Source organism: Taurulus bubalis (assembly GCF_910589615.1).
Source record: "Taurulus bubalis genome assembly, chromosome: 7".
NCBI lineage: Eukaryota > Metazoa > Chordata > Actinopteri > Perciformes > Cottidae > Taurulus > Taurulus bubalis.
This window is the reverse complement of record NC_136595.1, coordinates 19,182,679-19,207,389: the sequence shown is the minus strand read 5'-3', so window position 1 is coordinate 19,207,389 and position 24,711 is coordinate 19,182,679. Positions and strand designations below refer to the sequence as shown.

The 24,711-nt window shown below is 40.1% G+C and overlaps 2 protein-coding genes across 3 annotated transcripts; both read right to left on the bottom strand.

Moving 5' to 3' along the window:
- Nucleotides 1–1,898: 1,898 nt before the first annotated feature.
- On the bottom strand, nt 1,899–8,544 carry mindy4 (MINDY lysine 48 deubiquitinase 4). Its single transcript, XM_079220781.1, has 19 exons — nt 8,460–8,544; nt 8,187–8,384; nt 7,723–7,842; nt 7,418–7,641; nt 7,055–7,322; nt 6,722–6,957; nt 6,545–6,603; nt 6,327–6,436; nt 6,116–6,232; nt 5,930–6,021; nt 5,633–5,734; nt 5,332–5,395; nt 4,990–5,055; nt 4,828–4,895; nt 4,650–4,713; nt 4,190–4,351; nt 2,998–3,178; nt 2,645–2,723; nt 1,899–2,456 (listed from the first exon to the last, which is right to left on the bottom strand). Exons 2-19 carry the CDS (start codon nt 8,244–8,246, stop codon nt 2,408–2,410), a joined length of 2,121 nt encoding a protein of 706 aa, XP_079076907.1. The 5' UTR covers nt 8,247–8,384; nt 8,460–8,544; the 3' UTR covers nt 1,899–2,407.
- A 776-nt stretch (nt 8,545–9,320) lies between these two features.
- Nucleotides 9,321–19,891, bottom strand: nexn (nexilin (F actin binding protein); the record flags this gene model as incomplete). Of its 2 annotated transcripts, XM_079221340.1 has the most annotated exons (14): nt 19,767–19,891; nt 17,797–18,244; nt 17,466–17,660; nt 15,754–15,838; nt 15,508–15,656; nt 13,755–13,952; nt 13,461–13,634; nt 13,057–13,245; nt 12,173–12,364; nt 11,516–11,710; nt 11,096–11,317; nt 10,800–10,988; nt 10,351–10,714; nt 9,321–10,206 (listed from the first exon to the last, which is right to left on the bottom strand). In XM_079221340.1, the coding sequence occupies exons 2-14, from the start codon at nt 18,193–18,195 to the stop codon at nt 10,193–10,195; spliced, it is 2,565 nt and encodes an 854-aa protein (XP_079077466.1). In that variant the 5' UTR covers nt 18,196–18,244; nt 19,767–19,891. The 2 variants fall into 2 exon arrangements, with proteins under 2 accessions (XP_079077466.1, XP_079077465.1); XM_079221339.1 differs by lacking the exon at nt 9,321–10,206 and having other exon boundaries at nt 10,331–10,714.
- Between the last annotated feature and the right edge of the window lie 4,820 nt (nt 19,892–24,711).

Here is a 24,711-nt window from a genome sequence, read left to right as displayed (position 1 = left end):
AAATAGAGACCAAAGCTGGGCCATTTGTTTCCTGTCAGACTACACCCGGATGCACCAAAGCTCAGCCGCAGAGCGAACACACACCTCAATGTTTTAACTACGAGCTAGTCGCCTCCAACTTTCCCTGTGCTTTGAAACACAGGGTAAGAGACACAGTTACAGGTTAGCCTTGTATCCCTTCGCTGTGATTTGGACTGACACCAGACTTGCAGCAGACTTTGGACCTTTTTAAGCAAAAACCCAGTTCTGAGTTGACACCAGCTCTCCAAGTAAATGGATTGTCCTGATTCCTTGCTTTAATTGACCTTGCAATCATACACACATTTGTAATTTGATTAGCCCTTTGGCACTTACTAAAATATTAAATTGTACTATTCAGGGTAGATTATGGCTATAGCATATAACCTAACACCTAAACATGGCTCCCTTATGACGTATGTCAACCCTCCCCCCATCCGCACAAGAATTGTGTGGCAAAAGTAAACACTTTAATCCAATTTAGACCCCAAAGCCTCATTCAACAAGCCACCTTATTTATAGTGATTGCAGTAGTCTTGATGGCTGTAAAATTGTTGTCATGGGCTCATTGATTCGCTCCATGTCTCATGATTAATTCATAGCTCTTCCTATGTCTTTTTTTGAATGCATGAATCCCTACATGAGTCACCAATGATATACATTCAGATAATACAGCTTCCATTAGGAATTTGACAGTTGAAAGATGAATGAATTGTAATCGTTAGAGCTCTTCCAGCGTTTTCATCGCTCCAAAATGGAAATGTCGTGGATATTATTGACTTGACAGATGTAATAAAGAAAGCAGCTTCTGTTGTTTCATTGTGTGTTGCTGCCTAGAGGTTTTGTATGTGTTGACCCCCCCAACATTGTGCATTTCCAAGATATTATGTGGACTCGGGTCCAATTTGCACAAGACAGTTTGATGGGAAGTGGAAATTGATGCAGCTGTCTGTGTGCCAGCTGAAGGGTCTTTGATCCCGTGTGCTGGAGGTGTTGGCACAGGTCTCCCTGCCACCCACTCCGCATGCCCCACAATGTGTGTGCTCTGACGCCTGCCATGGTAAAAAGACTAAATGCACCATTAACTGCAAGGCATCTTTCAGCTGAATTTATATTTTCACCCTGACATGTGACACAGTTGAGTTAATTCACAATTAGTTTAGAGTTTGTTTCTTTATCTGGGAAAATGAGTACGATTTACATAAATGTTCAACTATTAAAGAGTTCCTCAAATGCATAAAGGGGTGTTTTTCTTCATGAACGTGAAATGTAGTCGTACATGCGTACCAACAAGCATATTGAATTAATTATCTGATTTAATTGATAAGAATTTAGGATAGGAATATGTAAGCATTATGCTTCTACCTATACCTTTTCAGTCTTTCTGTTTTGTATATTAGATTGTGGCTTTACTCATTGTATTGTATGTAATGATTGACTGAATAAAAAACGCATGCATACATACATACATACATACATACATACATACAAGCAGTGATGTTTCTAGCAGGGCCGACTCAAGACTTTTGGAAAAAACACTAACATTGCATTGACACAGCTCACTTTCCCTCGCAGCTTGTTTTGCGGCTGCCAGTTGCAGCGTTCTCCCTCAATACTGGGCCAATTAAACAAACAAAACATAAAGTGTGCCTATAGCCCACAGACACAAAAACGTGGGAAAAATACTGAAGTTACACAACAGTAGCTTCTCAATATTTTCTCTATTTGATTGGCAGTAAAAGCAGCACAAAAACAAAAAAGACATAATTGAACCCAGCCGAGGTGTGAATAACTTTCTTTAACTTTGAAATAAAGAATACAATCGAGACCTGCGACAGTACATGAAAAGTGTAATGTGACTTTATTATGATTTGGCGAGATATAAATACATCTTAATTTGACTATTTTCCGTTCCACATGAGGTCTATCTTAACAATCACTCTCTTTGCCAAACACACACACCAGTCTATCACAAGGGAACTCATTAATTTAGTTACAATCTGTTATATCTTTCTGTAACACAAATTGAGTAAAAGGCCACTGTGGTCAATACTGCATCTTGCAGCAATTTACATTTCATCAGCAACAAAAGTATATTTCCCTCCAAACTTGTACATGTTAAGAAAAAGTTACAGCATGACACTTTATGGCTGATATGACATTCTATATCCCAGTTTGGGCCCAAACCCTTCCAGCTGTACATAGAGTGTGATGCTATTATGTCATGTAAACAATTGGCAGAACAACACTGTGTCTCACTAACAAGAGAAAAACTCTATTATGGGTATATGGGTAAATAGTATATGTTGTCTATGAAGAATATATATGTAATGTTTATTGGCGATTCAAATGTAATATTCCATAGTTAAAATAACATCAACCCATGTGGTCAGAGAATAGGCTCTGTGTCATTCCAATTGACAAAGGCATCTTTCCACCTGAAACAAAAACAAACAGTTTAAGGCATTTAAAGCTGACTAAATGATTATTTACATCTTCAAACTGTATTTAAAAGTATGCAAGGAATTTAAACTGCAACCCATTTTGTGGTTGTGTATAGGATCTTCAGACATTACTGTGCATGTGGGTGTTGGTCTGTGTTTTTGAAATACCAAAACATGGTTACCTCGTTCGGATACAGTGCTCCAGGGGAGGAATGAGATCTGTGTCGACATCATGATGGTTCAGGGCTGATTCGCCAACAGCTAAAAAGGCACAGACTTATATTTAACCATTTTAGTGAAGATATTTAATTAAGGCACCAGCAAAATATCTAAACTCTACTTAAGCATCAATAAGAGAAGGACGCAGATCATTTAGATTGCAGGTAAACAAGATTAAATTATAATCACAGAAACTAAACCCTAATGCACATTTTTCTGAATGGTCATTCACTGGCATGAGAGGATGACAAGAAACATAACCCACCACCAGAAAAGAAAAGGACACGTGCACTGCAGAATAAATGATGTTACATACAGACAGTGAGGCGGATCTCCTCCTGTTGATTGGCCAGTCCATCGTAATAGTAGAGTTCAAACTCCAGACATTGGCCCTGATTGGTCAACAGCTCCCTCTGCAGGCCAAACAGCACGCTGAAGTGGCTTTCACTGCAGACCACCCAAATGGGGTACCGGGGAGTCTTCAGGTAAGCTCCTACCTGAGAGAGAGGACAACCCAAAAGAGCAAAGTAACCTATTAAATACCAGGACCCGTGAGTGATAAAGTGGTAAATCTCAAGGAGTAAAATCTAAACTGTCATGGTATTTGTGCATGCCAATATAGTCACAGTTTACCAGGGTGACAGGATTTTGTTTGGAATAATACATGTTTTGTGTATTTACTGTGTATATTAATAATGTTTAGAAAACTTGTGAACAATATTTAGCATTTCTTTTTTTGCATGGTCTTTGAGAAGGATTTTCTTAAAACATTGTATAGACAGTACATTGTAGTAATCCCTCTCAGTCATCAAGTGTGTGGCGGTGTCTGTATCTGCAGAGAGGCCGCCCACCGCCTGTATTTTCTTTTTTCTCCTCATTTTTCTGTGCTTTTGGGACGTTTCTGGGGTCAAACGCTATAAAAACGCAGCAACCAGGAGCCAGATGGAAAGCATGTGGCAAAGAAAACCCCACAAATATAGCGAGGAGACAACGTCAAGCAGATAAATATCATTCCAAAGCGAGAGGGAGGTTCATAGCTCTACTTCCTCTCAACTTCTGCTTCTGGTAAACATTACACTTCACAGTTAATGTGATTTGTTGCTATGCTACAGCTTGATAACAACAGAGCCTGTTACTCCCCATTTTCTCCAGTTATCCTTCTCTTGTGTGGGGGATGTTGTTTTAATAAACATGTTCAGGCAGTGTATGTGTTGTTGACTATCATATAAATCCCACAATAGTCTAAAGAACATTCTTTCATGTCATTATGGGTAGCACAGATGAGCCCATAATCACAGCAAAGAATGCCCCCTGCGGTTGTGTTTTCATTCTATAGCAATTTCTCTGAACACGCTGTATCCCAATCTTCTCTGAATTCCGAATTGTTGTTGTCTTAAATGTACATCTCAAAGAAAAGGACAACTAAGGCTTGTCAAGTTTGCTCCATTTCTCATCTAAGCTTTCTTCATCACCGAGTGAGCAGAGTCACAGCCAACAATGTTACTCACCTTACAGATGTTATAGTGTTCAAACAAGGACAACAGGCCAACGTCACAGTGACCTTTGACTCCCTTCAGTAGAGTCATGTTGCCATTGCCCGAGTCCAACTCTATGTCATTGTCGAAGACATTAGAAACTGCTCTGCCACAGAGCAACAGGTTGACCAGCTCCTGGTGGACACAAAAAAAGAAGAAGCAATCTTAGAAACCAGAATATGTTTAGTGTATACAGCAGTAACATTAAGTAGTATTGCTACTCGTACTCTTGTTTTGTGTTTTACACTGAGATCCCTTTATTGTACAACCTACTCCAAGTCCTGCATGCACTTATGTCCCTCAACCAATGCCATCAATACCGATTCCCGCACTTCCATTATTCATTAAAATGTGTGATTCTAAAATCACAAACAAACACAATAACAAGTGATCTGAAGCTATTTAGCCTGCAATGTCTAGTTTCATGACAAACCTGAGTGCAATAGCCGTGGGCTCCGATGAGTGTGTTGGTGGGCACGTCCATATCGTGCCTTACTCTAAAGACAGAAGAAAGAGAAAGACCAATAAGAGTGAGGTTTCATCATCTCGCTAATAGTGATTTTTACACAGCACATCTAGTTCAGTCATTGAGCTACAAAACAACAACATACTTTTCAATGGATCGAGAGAGAATTGCAGATATGGTAAGTAGTATGCATCCCAACACCCCGGTCTCAAACTGTGGAACAACAGATTAAAGCAAAAAGGTTGGCACTGTATTGTACATTTGACAGGCAAAATTAAACTAATGAAGTCAATATTAAGTTTCTGGCCTGATCGATATGCCGCTCCAGAAGCAACTGCAGGTCTTTGACGTTATCCACTGTGAAACATGTTATCTAAAACAAAATGTGATTAGAAAATCCAAATATGGCTACGAATCTCCTACAATAATATTTTAAACAGAGTAATATTCCACAACTTCAACCCCATAAAAAACGGCTCAATAAAATACTGTTGAAGAATGTTTGTCTGATGTAGTTAGAAAATACTTGAGATATAAAAAAATTAAATAACTCATCTATATGCTGGTAAATCCAACTGTGTAAAGCGGGTAGTAAAGTGTAACTTCACTGCCCACCTTGCCAGAAAATATGCATGTGCCATCTCTATACCTTTTCAAGCACTCCTTTAGATTTGTAGTGTCCAGTTGGGGTGAAATGATTTCTCCCGGAATTTCTGTTAAAAGAAACAGAGGTAAAAGAAAAAGAAAAAGCAGCCAAATAGTTTAAATCGATGCTTCATCTGAAAAAGAATTTCTGAAATCAATGGGTTTGATTTGAATTGAACTTTGGCTTCTCAGGGTGAACAGATAAATCAGGTATTCACATGCATTCAACCTCCTTTAGTACTAGTAAGAGGTTGTGTGTATTGGGCCGGATTGAGAGGATTTAGTGGATGAAAGTATGATCTTACATTGCAATTATGGCTTGTTTTTCCTCACCAGCCCTCCACAGTATTTCAGCCGCCGCTAAAACCAAACACTTTCTTCTGGTTGTGCTGGAAGGTCTTAACCTCCTGAGAACAAAGTGGCAGTTGAGTCGTGTGGTGTAATAATACAGTTAATACCAAATGCACAGGTCAATACTTAACAGTGGCTACAAAGCATGTCTTGATGTGAATTAATGGCTGTAAAAGACATCCAAGGGATTACAATAGGGCAGTCAGTGGTTAACATGATGGCTCAAAGCTCTGAACTGAAGGGTAACGTACTGAAGGCCTGTGTTGCTGCTTTCAACGGTTTCAAATAGCAGTTTCTTTAGAACAAAGGCTTGGATGGATGCCAGAACTCCACATGGACCACCCTAGAAAACAAATACACAGTACATGATATCCTCAATAAAGCTTATGAAGTGAATGCATTACAGAATCTTAGGAGGAGTGCACAGTAATGACAACCTTTTTCTGCACAATTCCATATCTCAGGTCCTGCGTTTCTGAGAATGTAAAACCTTGATTCCTCCACTCAACATTGAAACAATTTAGGCTGGAACCAAGAAGAATCACTTTCAATTCCTGGAGTAAAACAAGAACAGAAAACAAACAGGAAATCAATGGCAACCACAGATAGCATAAAGCAACTAAAGGCGCACTGGTGTAAACCACCAACCACGGCAGTGTGTTGGTCCATCGGCCCGCCTGCAAAGCTGCGCTCTGCGACGGTTCTCTGAAAGGACACTTTGGAGAGTTCTCGCAGATCCTCATCATCATCGATGTCATCTGGAAATTGATTAATAAACCACCACCTTTGTCAAATACAAGAACACGTTTTTTTTCTTTTTAAAAAGGCAAAGCCAATTGATGCAGCCTTTTTTTCTACATACTCACCTAAAACCATCTCAGCCACATTCAAATCAGCCACATTTGGCCTGGTCAAAGACTTTACTCTAAGAAACAGACACAATGTACATAAACTTATGAATAAAACTCTGTAGCACATTATTTCAACAGTATACATCCATGAGTTTGACACAGATAAAGTATAATTAGCTTAAAGCTATTTACTTTGTAGTTGTCCGTATGTCTTGTTGCACTTTTTCAAAGCTGTCTGGTGCACTCCACGACTCCCATTGCCCTCCTAAGCAGTCAGCTGAATTGATTTCAGTCAAGCCGCTCTCTGAGCTTTTTTGATGTACGCCAGTCAATAAAAGTCCATCCCGAGACTGCTTGTTTTCTTCTTCTCTTCTGAGCAGCTGCTGGGTCCCTTCTAGCCTTCGATTCAGCCTTTTTTTGTTTGATTCCTGAAAGGAAAAACATCAGTAATGGAACACAGTATGATGAATGTGAGTAATATAATGAATAAATACATTTTTTAGAGCTCCATCAGTAGTCTAGTACCTGAAGTGGGCTAGCTATTGGTCCAGCAATCACGCCACGTCTAATTCGATTAATTCTGCTCCTTTGGGTGCTCTCAGTGGTGGAAGTCTTTTTTTCTGGTTCTCTTCTGATGAAGCTCTCGGTGTCCTGGAGGGAAGCCATCAGTGGCTGGCGTTTATGATCTTCTGAGTCATGGGACCAGAAACATTTATTTTGACTGGACAGTCTATCTGTCTCAGGCAATACTGATGTATTAGGTTGAGACGTGCAGATCTTTTCTATATCAGACCTGTGTGAGAGAGAAATCATATAGATGTTCAAACCAACTTCCAAAAAGTCAAAACAGCACAAAATACTGTATCAAAAAGCACACTTGAGAAATACCTTAACTTGGTGTGTTTGCTGCTGACTACAAAAGCTGTGCGGTCCTCGGTCTTTGTGTCACTCATCACTGTTGCTGTAACTGCAGGAGAATTAGAAATCAAGTTTGCAGTGCGAGCGGACTGCAGGGGATCACTTTTACTGACGGTGGTCTGGTCATTCTTAAGGCCCCCGACGTGTTGCTTTACAATGATCTCCAGTAATGTTTTCAGAGGGGAGAGCTGAGCCTGCAAAGACAGAGAGGTCAGCAACTTATTTATAAATGTCATCCCATTGCACAGCAGCCAGCCTCCAGCTGCACGACTTACTTTATTCTTTTCATAGAGATCCTCCATGTTGAGGATCTGCCTCAGATGTGATCTGTTGTTGACACTGGATTCTGTGCGCGGAAGTTCTTCATCCATACAAGCGATCGTCCTCCTGAGTCCCTGCGTATCGAGAGCGTGTTACATCGTATTCTGCAACACCGCAAGTGTTTTAACATGGTCGTGTTTTTAGTGGGGGGAATTGTTTACCACTTAACGTTAGCAGCGAGCTACGACATTGTGACCACAGTTCTTCCTGAACAGAGTCACACATGTTTCACCGTGTTTCAGAGTGGACTCTCTGCTGTTGGTGGCACAGCAGGTGCAGAGTCACAGACGTCATCGTAACACCTGAGCTAACGTGGAGCTAAACCAACGTCCCCACTGCTGGACTGGGGGCTAACGCTAGCTTAGCACTCAGCCCCGTTCACTCACTAACTAAGTTAGCTCACGTGAGCGCAACTTACCTTCCGACTCAGGTATTCGCGGACAATGGACGAAGACGCCTCTTCCACTGACACGGCCATGGTGGTGGGAGCGTGTCAGCCTTTCTTGTGCCAAAGATAACCGACGAGACGCGGCTCGTTTAGCTAACGGTCCGGTGAGCCGCAACACGGCTGCGGGGTGCGATGCGCCTCGACCTGAACCTTTCGGAGACGGCCCATCTATGTGAGAGACCGGTGTGAGTTATAAAGTTATAATAAGTGTGTTTTTATCTGTTGTTCGGCGATGTGCATTACCATGGCGATGGGCAAGCGGCTCTTCTTCTTCTTTGGTGTTTAAATGTATCCTTAACGTTCCACTCTGCAGGATGTTCTGTACTCCTGCCCTACCGTTTCTGCGACCTTTATGGTCACACAAACCGGTTGGATGCTTCGATATAATGTGAAATGTGCTGTTCAGATTACTGTGTCCTATTCTAAATATAAGTATGGTAGTTTTTTTTTTCCTCCCGTTTCTCACAATCACAACATTTAAATCTCTCTCTCTCTCTCTCTCTCTCTCTCTCTCTCTCTCTCTCTCTCTCTCTGATGTGTGATGTCAAGGGTACACAGTTTGTTGGCTTACTGGCATCCTTCATTGGTTCCTTTTCAGTACAATTATCGCTTCCTTACAACTCTCTGTGATTCTTCCTTCCTCCCAAACGTTATTGAGTAACATCCACAACTTCTACAGTCTCTCCATACTTAAATGTTTGGCAATATTTAGAGTCTGGATTGCCAAGATGAATCTAATAGCTCTCATGATGATTAACAAAATAGTAAAATATCTTTGCATTTTTCTAATTAATTATGTACCTGTGAAAATTACTATTTTTGTTTAATTTGAAGGACAAATAACTCTTTAATTAAACTAGTAACAATTGGTGAACTAATGTAACCTATTGGTTGCCCACCCAGCACCCTGTGTTCAATACAGTATGAACTCTATCGGCTCTATAAGTGGAACAACCAATACTCCTTTGCAACACATAATACTTAAATACATTTTTAAATATGACTTTATCAAGAAAATGCATCGTGAACATAGTATAAAGCAACAAAAATAACGCAGTTTTCAAGTCTTCCCCAAGCAACAACAAGAGTCACCACAAAAAGTCGGACATTTTTTGTTCATTTTATTAAAACATTTTTATTTATAATATATGACAAATATTCAGGCTAGCCTATGTGTATTTGTCCATTATCAAACCATAAACCAGTTGCCTATTGTCAACTGAAATATGACAGTTGTATCAAGAGTATTACATTGAACTCAAAACGAAAAAAGGGGGGTTCAAACATGAAAAATCAACATATCAATCTTTTTTTAGATGCTGCAGTTTAAAAACATTTAATCTTGGCCTAAAGAGTTTCATTAAAAGACATGATGCGCACGCAAATTGTTTTGTTCCTGTAACATCATTGTCAACACACCCTTCACTGTGGATTTTCATTGAAGTGACGCTAATCCTTGACATAATACCAGGCAAGTATCACAACACCATTTACTAATATGGCAGAGAGTACAGAAAACTGTTGAGGAGCAAGAATACTAAAGCAAGATGTTTTACTGATATTCGTGTGCCTTGTTCTTTAAGATTAGTACACGAGAATATCTTACTGTTTACATTTCAATGCCTCAACCACAATGTTCGCCATGTATGGACTATAAAGTGTGATATTTACAATACAGTACTATGATACTTAAAAATTGCCGGTCTCACAAATATCGTAAGGGCTTCGCAGCAATAACCCTCGGCATGGGAACAAGAATCGGTGTCTGGTTTTGGCACAAGTATCATCCTACTCTACAGGGAGTGCAGCTTTACAAACGTAAACAACAATTTTTGTGTGTGTCGTGTATCCCTCCCTTAGGAATGCCAAGCATACTGCTATTTTCTTCCCTCTGCTGTTTGACCATACCATGAGGGATGAAGTTTTACAAAAGGAGTGAGAGACAACAGGGAAAGTTTCCAGAACATGGAAGGGCATCAGTAGTCATAGGCTGCAAAAAAGAAACAGAAGAGCCGTTATCCAAATCTGCCTGAGTTCATTAGGATTAGGAGCATGCGATCCTTTTCATGGAGAGAGGTTGAAATCCACACAGGCGGTATCGTGCAGGCATGCAGTCACACCAAGGTGATCTTACTTTCTATTGTGAGGATGCAGGTACTCGCTGCTGTGCCTCTGCTGTTCACAGCCTTGCACATGTACTCTCCCTCGTCCTCTGGGAAGGTCTCCGGCAGGTAGAGGCAGGACGTTTCCCCTCTCTCTATATACTGATAGTCCTCACAGTCCTGGAGCATCTCTCCCTCAAACCACCAGGTCACCTCCGGCTTGGGCTCCCCTGTGATCTTAACGGTGAACCGAACCGGCTCCGAGTCCACCACTGATTGATTTTTAAGGGGCTTTTTAAACCAAGGAGCCCCGGATCTGGCATGGTCCTCCTCATCTTCATAGGCTGCAGAGCCGTTGATGATGCTACCCTCTTCCTCCACGTCATCGTCCTTCTTCTGCAAACAGATGACAAATAAATCACAAACTATTTCCAGGGACAAAACCACCCTAAACGAAAGGTCTTGAACATGGAATATTTACTTTTTGAAGGGCAGCATCAATCTCTTGCTGCTCAAACTGCATCCTCTGCAGCTTCTGCTCTTCTATCCTCCTCCTCTCCTCTTCTTCTCTGGCATTAGCCATTTGTTGAAATCTGGCTTTCATATCCACCTTCTGTTTGAATGGTGACTCGTCGGCCCTCACTGGAGTCGCTTCTCTTTCCCCATCCTCCTGAAAAACACAGTAATTATAATATACGAGATACATTAATATAAAAATATAGCAGGAGGGTCAACATATTTTGGTAATTTAAACATCTTGATTTATAAATGGCTTGCCTCCTGGAACCTCTCAGATTCTCTCTCTTTAATTTCATCATCAACGGCCTTCCTCCGTGCTCTCTCCGTCTCGATCTTTTTCTGAATATCGTCTTCAGTCAGTTGCTTGATCTTCTCAAATTTGGACTTGAGGTTCTTGGCCTGGATGGAGCCGGTTCTCTTGAGTTTGGTAAGTTCTTGATACTCTTTGCTTACAACATCTGAGCTTTCATTCACTTCATCCTGTGAGACAGAAGACACTTTTTTTTTGCATTGTTGCGAGAACACCGTAAATGATGGAAATGTAACAACGTGGTATAAAAAACAAGAAGTTACATTTGTTCTTGTATTAGGATGTGTCAATTCACAATATGTATGTTAGTACTCTATTCTCAAGAATAATTGGCTGATAAAGTTATATGGACATAGTCTCAAACTGACCTTGCCCATCTCTTCTCTGAGTTGTTTAAATTCCTGCTTCTCTTGCTCCATTTTATTTTTGCGTTCCTCAGTCTTGCGTCTCCTCTCAGCTTCCTCCTTCTCTTTCAGTAGCTCTTCAAAGTTCATCTCCAGTTTTCTGGGGTGCAGTGCTTCCTGAGATTCACTCTTCACCATCTCTCCTTCCTCATCTAGTACCTATACAAGCAAGTACACACAAAGGACACGATTTCTCTATGGTGGTGAAGTAACTGATTGTGTCACATTTCATGTCTACTTACCCAACATTAAATATTGCAGTGAACACAAAGCAGGAGACATTCTTATTGTTACTCAGAACAAGCAACATGCATCCCATCACCATCATCATCCCTCGACCTGTTTGCCATTGTGCTCATAGGGAATATGCTCAGTATAAATAACTGTTGTTTCTTCTTATTTATCTGTGAAAAATATACATAAAACATGTAAAAATATCTTACTCTTTCATCTCCATATGCATACTTTTCCTGATTGTAATTTTATAATAGGTTAACCTAATTTATTTATAATGAGTTATAAATTTAATTGAGTTAAAGCCTGAGCAGCAAACACTCCCATGCTCTGTTATTGATCAGGAAGCTACACACATATGTTGGTCCCTGAGTCACGTAGACTTACCATGCTCTTCCGGGCCTCAGCAAAGAGCCTCTTCTCCTCTTCCAATCTCTTCTTGGCATCCTCCTCCGCTTTCTTCTGCTCCTCTTCTCTTCTCTGGCGTCCCAGATCCTCAAAACTGGCACATATCTTCCCTGGCTCACTGCCCTCCAGATTCAGTAAGGCCATCAGCACCTCGTCGTCCTCATCTACAAGCTGAGCCAGAACACAGCAAGGTAAGCTCTGTGTGCTGGAGATAATAGGGCTGCTAAGGACCGCTAGGTCAGGTGAAAACTACCCGAAAGGAATAGTTTGACATTTTGGGAAATACGCTTATTTGCTTTCTGGGGGATGTTAGATGAAGAGGTCATACAACTCCTATATCTGTACGATAAATGACGCTATAGCCAGCAACCGGTTAGCTTAGCTTACCACAAAGACTGGAAATAGTAGGAAGTGATGTCACTGTCTCCCATTCAACAAATACTTACATAACCCCATTACAACTTTTAATTTGTTGTTTTTTACATTGATTTCTGTTAATGAGTTAAGTGACGTTTATAGGTGTTGGAAGGTTGGTTTTGTTACCTCGAGAAAGGTTTCCAACCTGTTTCCAGTGTTTAAGCTAAGCTAACTGGCTGCTGCATTACATTTAGTGTATAGATATAACAGTGGAATAAATCTTCTCATCAAACTCCCTACCAGAAAGTGAATCACTGTATTTCCCTAAATGTGTAAGGCCATTTCAGATCAAATATATATTTAACTTATAATGATAGTATCACTAGATATGTTAAGTAACTGAGATGTTTACACTGCAAGATCATTTTCATTATCTTAGAAATCTTTCTGAGTTCTATAGATTTTTCATATTGAATTCTGTATTTATTTATAAGAAGCATGCTGACCATGCTCCTCCTGGCTTCAGCGAAAGCTCTTCTCTCCTCCTCCATTCGTCTCTTGTACTCCTCCTCTGCTTTCTTGCGCTCTTTTTCGACCCTCTGCCTTTCCACCTCTTCAAAGCTCAGCCTCAGTTTTCCAGGTCGGAACTCCTCCTTGTCGTCCTGAGCTGGCTGAGGGTCCTCCTCACCTTCTCCCTGATAAAGGATTATTATTATAACACACAGACGTATCATGAGTGCCGGTCAGCTCAACAACAGCTCAAACATCAAGTTTCACAACATAACATATTTGGCAGTTTATGTGGAGTAATTGGAACCCGAAGACACTTCTTGGAATCAGGATCAGGATACAAGGATGTTGAGATTAATACAATTTTCAACATTCCATTTAAATTAAGTTAGAGGTTTACCATTCCCAGCCTGGCCTCCTCGAAAGCTTTCTTCTCGTCTAGCAGGCGGTGCTTTGCTTCGTCCTCCGCCTGCTTCTTCCTGTGCTCCTGTCTCTCCTTCTCCAACTCCTCAAATGTCATCTTCAGCTTTCCAGGATTCATCAGCACCCTCTCTGAAGGCTTCTCCTCTTCATCCTACATCCAAAATGAGAGTGAGAATGCATTGTTTAAGTCTGATCCACAATCATGAAGGTGGTCGTAATTAGCCCAAAACAAGATCTTATAACAATAATGTTTATTTCTTCAAATAAATACCTGAACAACCGAGCGCCGCTTGGCATCCCTGAAGGAGCGTTTGTTTTCATCGTACCGTCTCTTCTTCTCCTCCTCTACCTTCTTCTTCACTTCCTCCTCTCGATTCTTCTCCATGTCCTCAAAGTTCACCTTGATTCTGCCTGGAGGTCGTGAGGACATCGATGGAACCACCCGGACCTCGATTGTGTCATCGCCATCCTAAAAGATGTTTGATAATGTCGGATTATACGAGGTATGACGAAGGCACAAAGTTTGCTTTGAGATTGTTGTACTTTACTTGAGTATTTCTATTAAACTCTGCTACTTTGAACTTCTACTCAATTTCAAAATGTTTACTTTTACCTTGGATACTTTAATTTCCGGACAATATTTTTAAATGCATGACATATATTTGTCATGGAGTTTCTTCTACATCGTTATATGGATATTTTTACTTAAGTACTGGGTTCTAATACTGTCTCAACCACTCATGCTTGAGCTCTTTTCGACGACGTGACACAATTAACTAACCAGTGGTAGAGGGAAAAGCAAATTCAGGTCAATCTCAGTGCATACCTTCACACAAACAGACTGGGAATAGGAGCATGTGGGTGGATACGGGTCAACTCTGTTGGCCTAATGTCGCCATTTGCAGCAGGTTAGGGGTTGGGTGTCGGTTTAAGATAGCAGAGTCTAATTTAGTCGCAGTAAGGAGGTCTAGAGCTAATTTCGTCACTGGGAGGTGTGGGAAACAGTTGCCAGTCATATGCTGTCTACACCTGGCAGCACTGAAAGTGAGCTGTGTTTTCTCGATCCTCAATTCAGTCTTCCCTTCTATTCTAACAGGATCATTTAATCTTGAGACATTGCTCCGTTTCTGATAAGATGCATAAAGCGTAATTAATTTTCTTCATATAAATGGCAACAAAGAAAATAGTCAAAGGGCAAGCTAAACAAAATGGGGGATTGATTCGCTGTATAAAGCAGGTATGAAGTAAATACACATAAAAGCACTATAGTTAACATAATTGTAGATGAGTAACCCTTTCAAAGGAAGTATACGTTTGTAAGAATTGATGTTGCACACAGCGGTCTGCACCATTGCTAGAGTAGTGAGCTCATCAGTCATCGGCCCAATCACCCTCGAAAAAATGGCCTTTGTTATTTTCTCGATTATATATTTTCTGCAATTGTTTTTAATCCTCAAAATCCTCAGAAAACCCCTCTGCCTGTATCATCCCCATTACTGATGACAATACAGACAAAACACACTACTGTTACAACTGTGTCCTGTTTACGTTTTTTGTCCCGCTGTTGAACATAAACAGCTTGGTTAACGTTTGACTGTACTACAGTAGAACAGAATTAGGGCCAAGACAAAGCAGGTAATTACCTGTAATTGGCTATCTGGCACAATAATACTTTATGTAACCATTCCCAAGAAAGAAGGTTTCAAGGTATCTGTTCTATACTTAATGAAAACAAATTGTTTGATTTGCACATAATTTTTTTTAAGTCTGAGAGGGTAAGCTATAAAAACTAATTTACCATGAGTTCACATTCTGGTCATGTCAACAATGCTACTGGTGGTTTCAGACCTATATCCAGCCTCTGCCAACTGTTTGTGCGACCTAAAATAACTCATCCGAGTGGCAGCTGAGGATTACCTGAATGATTACAGATACAACTAACCCATTTCCACCAATAAGGTAGCACTGCACCATCTAGACAAGCTGTCCCACTTCCCACCAAGACCCAGGCCAGGTTTACTTACCTCAGCTGCTTTCTTAGCCAAGTCTTTCTTTATTTTGGCTTTTTCCATGTTGTCCTGGGTTTCCCTTTTCTTTCTCTCTCCTTCCATCTTCTTCTTTTCCCCCTCTTGTCTTTGTTTTTCCATTTCTGCAAACTTCCCCTTCACACTACCTGAGGATTTCACAGAGCACAACACAAGCCTTCAGCCTCCTCTTCCTCCCAGATCCCTTGCTGAATACCCATTCTTCCTCCCCTTTGCACTTCTTACCTGTGATTTTAGGGACGTAGGATTTTTCTACCTTTGCTGGCTTCACCTCTTCTTCCTCATCACTGGAAGCGAGCAGTTCTTTTATCTGTGGCGGAGCAGATAAAGAGTGGTGGTGAGGTTACGGTTTAGCTGAGATCATCTCCTTTGCCACTCAGGAGCCATGCTGGTCCCAGCAAGAACACGGGCCTAATCTCTGCTAATAGCCAGGTCATGTGACCTGCTGGAGGGCTTCTGATTGGGCTGTGGGGTTGTTGCACAGACAGGAGATGAGCGTAAATGCTCGAGCATGGCCAGCTATGGCACGGCTGTACACAGGGAGGTGGTTCCCTCTGAGTATCACTGATAATCCACTCACACAACACCATAACACTGTGTTTATTTCACCGCAGTCGATCTCAAAGCAAAAAAGCTGTCTTAACCTATAATTCTTGATCTCTGACATTCCCTTTTGATTTGTAGCTTCTCAGTCATTAAAATATTTCCTCCACATTGGAAGCCAATATCATACACATGTTTATTTTCTTATCTGTTTCTTCTGGTTTGATGTTACATACAATATTGATGTTGTGTGCATCATTTTGTACTAGAGCTGCAGTTAATTATTATTTTTATTATTGAATAATCTGTCTATTGTTTTAAGATTAGTTGAGTTATCGATTAGTCCATAAAATGCCAGAATGAACAATGGCCATTATAATTTCACAGAGCCCAAAGTGATGTCTTCAAATGTCTTGTTTTGTCTGACTGATTTGCAATGATATCAAACTGAGAAATGCAGCAAATTATCACATTTGAGAAGCTGGAACCAAATATTAATATGCCCTTTTTCCTTGCCTAAAAGATTACTCTGTTGTCAAATTGTTGCAAGTGAAATTATAATTTAGCAACGCACTACAAAACTGTCAGACTCCTGATGGACAGTTTAAAAAAAAGGATCAAAATTGATGCAGCAGAACAAGGGAAAGTATTTGTTTCTTATCACATTCTTTCTCCTTGTCAAACCCTGGTGCCTACATTACCCACAATGCAATTGTAACTGATACTGATACTTTGGTCAGAGAACTGCAGGGTTACCAATTCAAGTCCAGCAAGGACAAATGAACAGAGTATGGACCAATAGTGGAAAGGAGCCAGTTTGCTTCCCACTGCTCCAAAGAAGGGTTAAATTATGTAAATTATGCTGTACTTGTACAATATAATGTATGGCAATAACAGTTGGTTTAGGTCTACAGCATAACAATAGGTTGAGTTGCTCATTTACTGTCATTCGACTAATTGTTACAGCACTACTTTAAATACTATTTTCTGTAATCCCATTTGGTATATTTGGTGTGTGTAAAATTTGGGACGTAGAATACAAAATAAAATAAAGTTCAATGAGATGAACGATGCTTGGCTGCACAACATGCGTTTAGAATTATGGAACATTGGTTGTAGAGTCAGTGTGGTTCAGTCCTTTAGTGTTCCTTGTGCACATTATTAGGGTTAAAATTACAACCATTATAAAAAACAAAACATCTTTTGATGTCAAGCCAAACCAAAGTTGAATATTACGCAAATTGATAAGTATGAATTTGTTAATTCTATAAAACACTGTGTGGTGTATAGAAGACAGTGAATTCTCACTCAAACCAGCAGCCTCGTCAGCCCGTCATGCCTCATCATGCAATGCAGGTCTCGGTCGGAGATTAGTGGGGTTATCTGTCTTTGACCTGCTGCTTCCTGCGACCCCACTCTCTCTCCTTGACGTATTGTTCCTTCCTCTTCTGCTGCTCGTCTGTGTTCCTCTGCCGGCTGCGCTCCTCTCTGGCCTTCTGCATGGCCTCAAACTTGCCCGTCACATCACCCTTGTCTTTCAGCTTTGGCACGTAGCTTCTGGCCACCAGCTTTCTGGATCGGAGGAGTCTCTGTGGTTTAACAATGAGAGGGACCATAACGTTATTGGGAAATAGTTTTTGTGAAGGGAAATATCCATATGGACAAGAATCACATCGTCCACTAAAATGGATCTCATCACTTGTGAACTTTAATTTCCTCTCTCACCTCTTTCTTCAGTGTCACCTCAGAAATACTCTGGCCTTCCTTTCTGTCATCGTCTGCATCCTCCTTTGTCTCTGTGTCCTCTTCTACACCATTGACAGCTTCCGAGCTTTCTTTTTTCTCATCGGCCGTGTTTTCTTCATGATTCACACCGTTCATGCGCGTCTTGTCAGTCTCACTGCTTTCTTCATCGTTCATGTCGCAAGGCTCTTTGTCTTCCGTTTGTGACATCTTCTCGCTTTTCTCCTCGGCTGCGTTGTCTTCATCAACCGCCACGTCATCTTCCTCGTGTGTCGTATCCTCTTCCTTGTTTTCCGCATCGCTCATGTTGAGTTCACTTTCATTTGTGACATCATCCATGTCGTGGGCGACGACCGCCGTAACCTGCGCCACCTCAGTCATTTTTGTACCACAATGACAAGTTGACCACCAGGCTCTGTTCCAATGCTACCTGCAGAGCGAAGGAGGACAGTTCAAATGTCAACTTTCTTGTCACATTATGCACAGGTGCAACAGGAATCTGACCATATGACATAAACAATCACATTTTCATTGAATAATCAGATGTATATTTTTTCAACGCCCCTTGCAAAATTGTATTGATTGGCACTTTAAAAAAAAGACACTATTTCTAATAATTGCATCTGCAAAATACATTGGCTGATAAATGGAATATTACGTTTATTATTTCATTGCGGAATGTAACAAAAACAATAATTGTCTGTCACCTGAATTTGTTAGTGAACAGTGGCTTCATTTTGGCACCCTTTTTAACAATAAAGATGGAACATATGATGCACTTCTTTTCTATTTATTTACTATTCTATTTTGACTGTGGACATAAAACAAGTTTACAGCCAGCTGAAAGGCCATGCAGCTCCTCTACTTTTCTTATTTAATTAATGCTTTTGTAATGTCATTATTTTCATACTCTGGTGCTGGGATTTAAATGTGCAACAGGCAAGTTTAAGGCAAGGAAAGCGGCTCCATTTCCCAGTATGTTAAGAAAGAGTGCAATGGAAGCCCTCTATTTATAGCCCCCTTGTGGGCCCAGGACATGTGATCATGGCTATTTCTGAAGAGTGATAGGCAGTTGGACAGAGCTCAAGTTGGCACCCACATGTCGCCCTTCAGGCTCATGACAAAATGGCCAGACAAAGACTGAGACAACTGGATGAACCAGAGCTGTTTGGACTGTTAGTCATCCTACACAAAAAAAAGCGTTGCTGTTCATCCTCTAATACTTTGTCATCAAATACCTTTGATAGTCATGCATGAAGATCATAGAGCAACATGATGCCACTGCGTGGGAGCTTATTTCAGCATTGAATGGAGTAATGAAAAGTGCAAATGTACAATTATGTGGCACAGTCAGTGTATCTTATAATTTCCCAATTTACCCAGGAACAAGGAGGTGAATGTCAGGAGACTGACAGAAGCACAAACAGACAGCTGTTTCAAATCCTCACCTACCTCAAACTGCTGTCTGTAAGAATTATTCTGTTGTGAATTGAAATTCTCATTCATAAATCTTCTGATCTGAAACTTGACTGTCACATCTGGGGTTAGGGTTAGTCACGCTGAACAAAACAAATCCAGTTAAATTACAAACTTTAGCTTTGGGTGGTGAAGTCCTATTTCTGTACTCGACTGGCACAAGATATCATGAAATGAGTTTGACACGAATACAGATAGATTGGTGTGGTTTGTATCAACTACTGGACTACAGCCTATCAACATGATTGTGTTTCTGTTCCTGTGTGTTCACATGCTCACATGTTGCTGTAACGTATAGTTAAATGTTGTAGGCCTATAGTGATGACTAAATTAAGATGCAGGCTATGATCTGTTTATGGCAACTTTTGGTTCAACTAATAGCTTTGACCTTGCTACATGATGATGAACAGACTATTCATAGCTTTTATAAACCTCTTCTTCTGCTTATACGCAATTTATACAACATGGCATTTTACCTCTTTAGCTTGCTGACGTCCTCTTGTTTTTTGACTTTTGAAAAAAATCCTTGGCTTCGACAGAAACCAGAAGAAGTGAAACGCAGGACAATCCGAGATGCGACCACCGGGTGCACCAACTCGACTGGCTGCTGGTTGCGTGGAGGTGAGACGTTTCCATAAAAGTACCGTTACTTTCAACCGGATACTGCATTCCGCGCGCGGCTGCCGCAGGTTCAGCTGTTGCCTCGTGCGCGCGCGCGAGCGCACACACCCACACAGTCTCATCGAGATCATTTGCAGTCGCAGCTGCATAAATACTGTTTATAATTGTCCTTAAAAGTTTTGTACGGACAAATAGGTCGTATTATTGTGTTTTAATGGTTAATTTGCAGTAATGTATTTAACAGTTTCACTGTATTTATTTTAATATCAGGTTATTTAAGGTTAAAATGGCTTGAGTGATATGTTAATGCTCTGATCACTATGGCCACACTGCAAAGTTATAGTGTGTTTTTAGTAATAAGTTTAACGTATGGCTATGACCATAATACTTAATATTACTGTGAAACCTATGTATTTGTTGTTTAGTTGTCAGAGGACTAAATAATATGTATCCTCTAATTTAGCACAGCAGCTTAAATTACAGGCAGAATTAAGTATCATCCCATGCATGTTTTGTGTACCCTCACCTACCTGCCCTGCTCCATCATGCATTTTCCTTTTCTTATTTTTATAATATTTAGTTCAGCTAAAATTGTCTTGAATCACGTGGTACACAATTCTGGTCAAGTCTGTTTGGGATGACTTCAATCTAAATCCAGACAGACATTATTATCTGCTTATTGGCCTGTTAGAGCCAAGATTCCTGACTTATCAGTCAAGAGGGACACCAACTTGTCCTTTGTTTTCCTGCCTAACCGGTTGCTGTCAATGAGCTATGCAGTGACAGTTGGAACTCATATCGTCACGCCAAGAACCTCACAAAGACAGTTTTTCAATATGGTCACTTCTAATCAGAGACCATACATTCCTATCACACATTGTAGGAAAACATACCGTATATAAGTCTGCACCACACTGGTGAGTCTTCTTTAAGACGAGAAATTTATCTCGTGGATGTAAATAGAAACTCTGCAGCAGACACATTTGGTCTGCTTTAATGGCTCCATGCACAGCTGCTGACTCACTGGCCAAACAGACCGCAGGCAGAAACTCCACCAAGTAATTCCCAATTCAAGTATTCTAGGTATGTAATAGAGATTTTTGAGAGTTGCCACATTTGATTCTGACACTTTTTACCGCTGTCTAAATAATCAATTGTAATTTATTGAAAATCTTGTTTTGCAAACTGTATTACATGCTTCTCTTGAAGAAAAGTATGATGTGAAACTATTTACAGTTTAAATGTAAATTGCAGGATAAACAGCTAACGTTATTAACGTTAATAACATAATTTCAGCAATACTCAGCGTGTCCAGTTAGAGTGTTGAAGCTTTGGGAAACCCCCAACAAGAGGGTCAAAGCCCCGGCTAATACTGTATACAAGAAGTGAAATCTGAGAGCCACAGCATCATTGAGAGAGAAATAAATGGAAACATTGGGGACCACTTTGATGAAAGAATAGGAAGAAGGTAATTGCTTGCAAAAAGTAAAACCTCCTGGTGCACACAATTCAAAAAATGTGGACAAAATGAATACAAGACCGGTTGGAATATAGTACATATAGACTGCCAGCCAATGTACTTTGAGCTCAGTGTATTTCCTGGAACTTCCACTTCATGTTTCCACTTAATGCTTTATTAAGTTGTTGAGTACAAATAAATTAACTTTTTAAAAGTTATATCTGAACAGTCCAATAAATTAAGTTGCATTAAATTGGTCAGCGTATATCTTAAAGACTTGTTACTGTTTTGGAGAGGCCCTTTTCACCCCAACATCTACTCACTTCCTGCCCACATTAAGAGTCTGATCTGTGAACTCTCAGGGCTACAACAAGGGGACTGCTTTAAATAGCACCACAGTTGTGACAACTTTTCAACACTGTAAGGACAGTTAACCTGAGTCAGACTGGGCCTTTGCTTAGGGCGCTGCAGCTCACCCCTGACACCCCTGTGGATATGTTTGTGGTGGTACAGCCCAGGACAAACCGGCTCAGCAGGCCAAAACTGAATCAGTGCTGGAAAATGGACTCACAGATGCCAGCTGTCCAAACCTCTACTGAAACAGTTACAGTCAATATAAAAAAAAAAGCTAAGCAAAGACTGCTAAATTTGTGTCAATAATTTTGTAATACTTTTTGTACACACTGCACACATTGTCAACACATTATCCCTTGACAAGTCTCAAACATAATCAAAATATCAGAGGAAATCCTCTCAGTTTTCTCCCATTTATACAAAGCTGAGGAGGCACTACAGTTTCCTGCCCACCAAAACATCCTGATGCCACTGCAATAACTCTTTATTAATGTCTAACATATATTCCTCAGGTATAATCATGGCTTCACTGAGTTCACATATGTGATATTTAGTGTTGGAACTCTCTGTTGTGTTCGTACTGAAAGCCTGCATGTGCTAACCCGATTAAGCTGTTGTTCAACTTGTGGCATCAACATGATGCTTTCTCATTATACAAAGCTAACTGAGGGTTCATTGTTTTGATTGAAATGACTGGATAAGTCTTTCAATGCAAACAAAACTGATTGCTTGTCCTTCAAGTGAATAACATCACAAACTAACTACAGTTTTAATAACATTTGTTTAAATTTATAATTTCTCTGTATCTCCTGCATCAGAATATATTTGAGCTGTCTCTTTCTTGAACTAGACGAGCGGTGAATGCAGCTCATACTTTCCCAGCAGTGACTGCTGACTAGTTGATTTACGGAACAGGTGCCACCTGTAGACCGAGCACACCACACTACAAAGCTGCTTTTAGGGCACACGGAGAGCGTGGAAAACACACCAAGAGGGAGGAAAAAAACTTTTTCCAAAACTGAAATTTAGCAGAAGACAGTAAAAGTAATCCAAAGGTATAGGATGTGCTCTGAAATGGTCCAATAACCTGCATGTGTCTTTTCACTGTGCAGCATTAAAAAACCTAGTGTGAGCTAACTCAGCTAACAGGCATTGGCATAAGAAAGACATAACTTTACATGACTGGCTTGTCGACAACCCTAAACCACAGAGAGACAGTGCTCGTATCCATGACTGACCACAACCCCTTAACAACACCAACCACTTGGCCTTATAAAAGAATCATATAATTGTGCACCACTCAACAGTCTGGCCTCAATTATACGCGTGTTTACATTCTTGCCTTAATCTGTAGAATTCAAGAGGCAAGATGCTTGTGTTTTGCCTCCTCAACTGTTAAACCAATGTCCATTTTTCTTTAGAGAGACCCATCCCTCTTCCTTCCTATTATTGCCGCTGAAGCATGACTGCTTGTGAAAAATTCATGGCTCTCTCACTGCCCCCTAGTGACACGAATCCTGACTCTGCTGTTACAGTATTGTATGATGTCCTGTTGATCTCTTTGCCAACAACCAAAATCTGTGACTCAACAAATCTCAATATTTTAATATTATATGGCTTGCTTCTGTATTGTTTTAATTCAAAAGCTGTTCATAGACCAAAGGAGACTGAACAACTGAAACAATTACTTAAGAAGAAGATACATGTTGAGCATCATGGTTATATCTTCCATCTTAAAAGCCTGTCTACTTTTTCTCTGTACAATTTTACACATATTTGCAGTGTGATTTTTAGTTCATCGTGGCGTCCCAAAACCAATTATCAAGTCATGCAAAATGAATTTAGAGCAGGTCACTGATCTCTTCTCATGCAGGGTCAAGACTCACACAAGCATGTTGAATATGACATGATATTATTAGAGACACACACAGCAAGATGGACCTTGAGGATTAGGAATGTTAGAAAACTGAGACCTCGGACCACCTCCAGAACAACAATTTAGAGAAGAAAACAAATTCAGAGCTGATTAAATTGTGGAATTCCAGTAAATGATAAATGGAGTAGCAAATAGTGTTCTTTGTCAAGGCATTTGCATCTTATGGATATATTTTTACAACATGTGATAGTTGTCTTCTAGCTTGTTTATTATATTTGATCTAAATTAATGAGTCATGTGTCTTATTTCAACAGAATAATTGTTAATAGGCCCCTATAGTTTCAATGTTTAATGTGTGAGCTGCAACAGAGCAATTGATATTCAACAGGAGCCTATATCAATTTTTTTTAGGGGAAAATGTCTTAACTATTGAGGAGAACAGGTTAAAAACAGAATTAAATTGATCTCTTCTTAAAACAGTTTGATCAGAGAGCTGATCTTTGATTTGACTTCAATTCTTTAATTGAATTGTCTTTTTTAAATTTATTTTATAGTGTCTTTGATATTTTTATTTATTTTCAATCCTTGTTTCATCTTGACTGAATAGTTGTTATCTGTTTTATTCAAATTTGATGTCATCATTTATTGATTTCATGTTTTTTTTTATGTTCTCGCTTTTGCGAGACACTTTGTTACTTGCGTAATAAAACATTTAATTATCATTTAAATGTTGAAAGTGTGGCATGTACAACCGTTTTTTCATTCATTTCATGGCATTTTTTATTATTATTATTATGGCCTATTAGGCTATATCATAATTAGAATATAGCTTAATTATATTTATTGATAGGGAATTATAGGCTGAATAGATTTAAGAGCTCAAGTTTGTTGCAATTTTTCTAGGCGACAATTGTTGCTTTTCAGTAGCATTGAGTGAAAACTGGGTGTAGTTGTGCCCATAGATATAAGAGAAATATATAGAGATAAGAAGGTGCTGCTCATAGCTCATCAGAGGGCCCCAGCATGCGGATATGCGCACCACTGACAGCGTCGCTCCAGCCGATTTAAACAACTTCCTGGTCCGGGAAAATCTGACATTATCGCGACAGCC

Coding starts and splice junctions, on each gene's coding strand:
- mindy4 (XM_079220781.1), bottom strand. CDS start 8,246: ATGGCCGTGTCAGTGGAAGAGGCGTCTTCGTCCATTGTCCGCGAATAC. Junction 5,056..5,331: donor CTAAAGGAGTGCTTGAAAAG/GTATAGAGATGG, acceptor ATTTTGTTTTAG/ATAACATGTTTCACAGTGGA. Junction 2,457..2,644: donor GAGCACTGTATCCGAACGAG/GTAACCATGTTT, acceptor TTTTTGTTTCAG/GTGGAAAGATGCCTTTGTCA.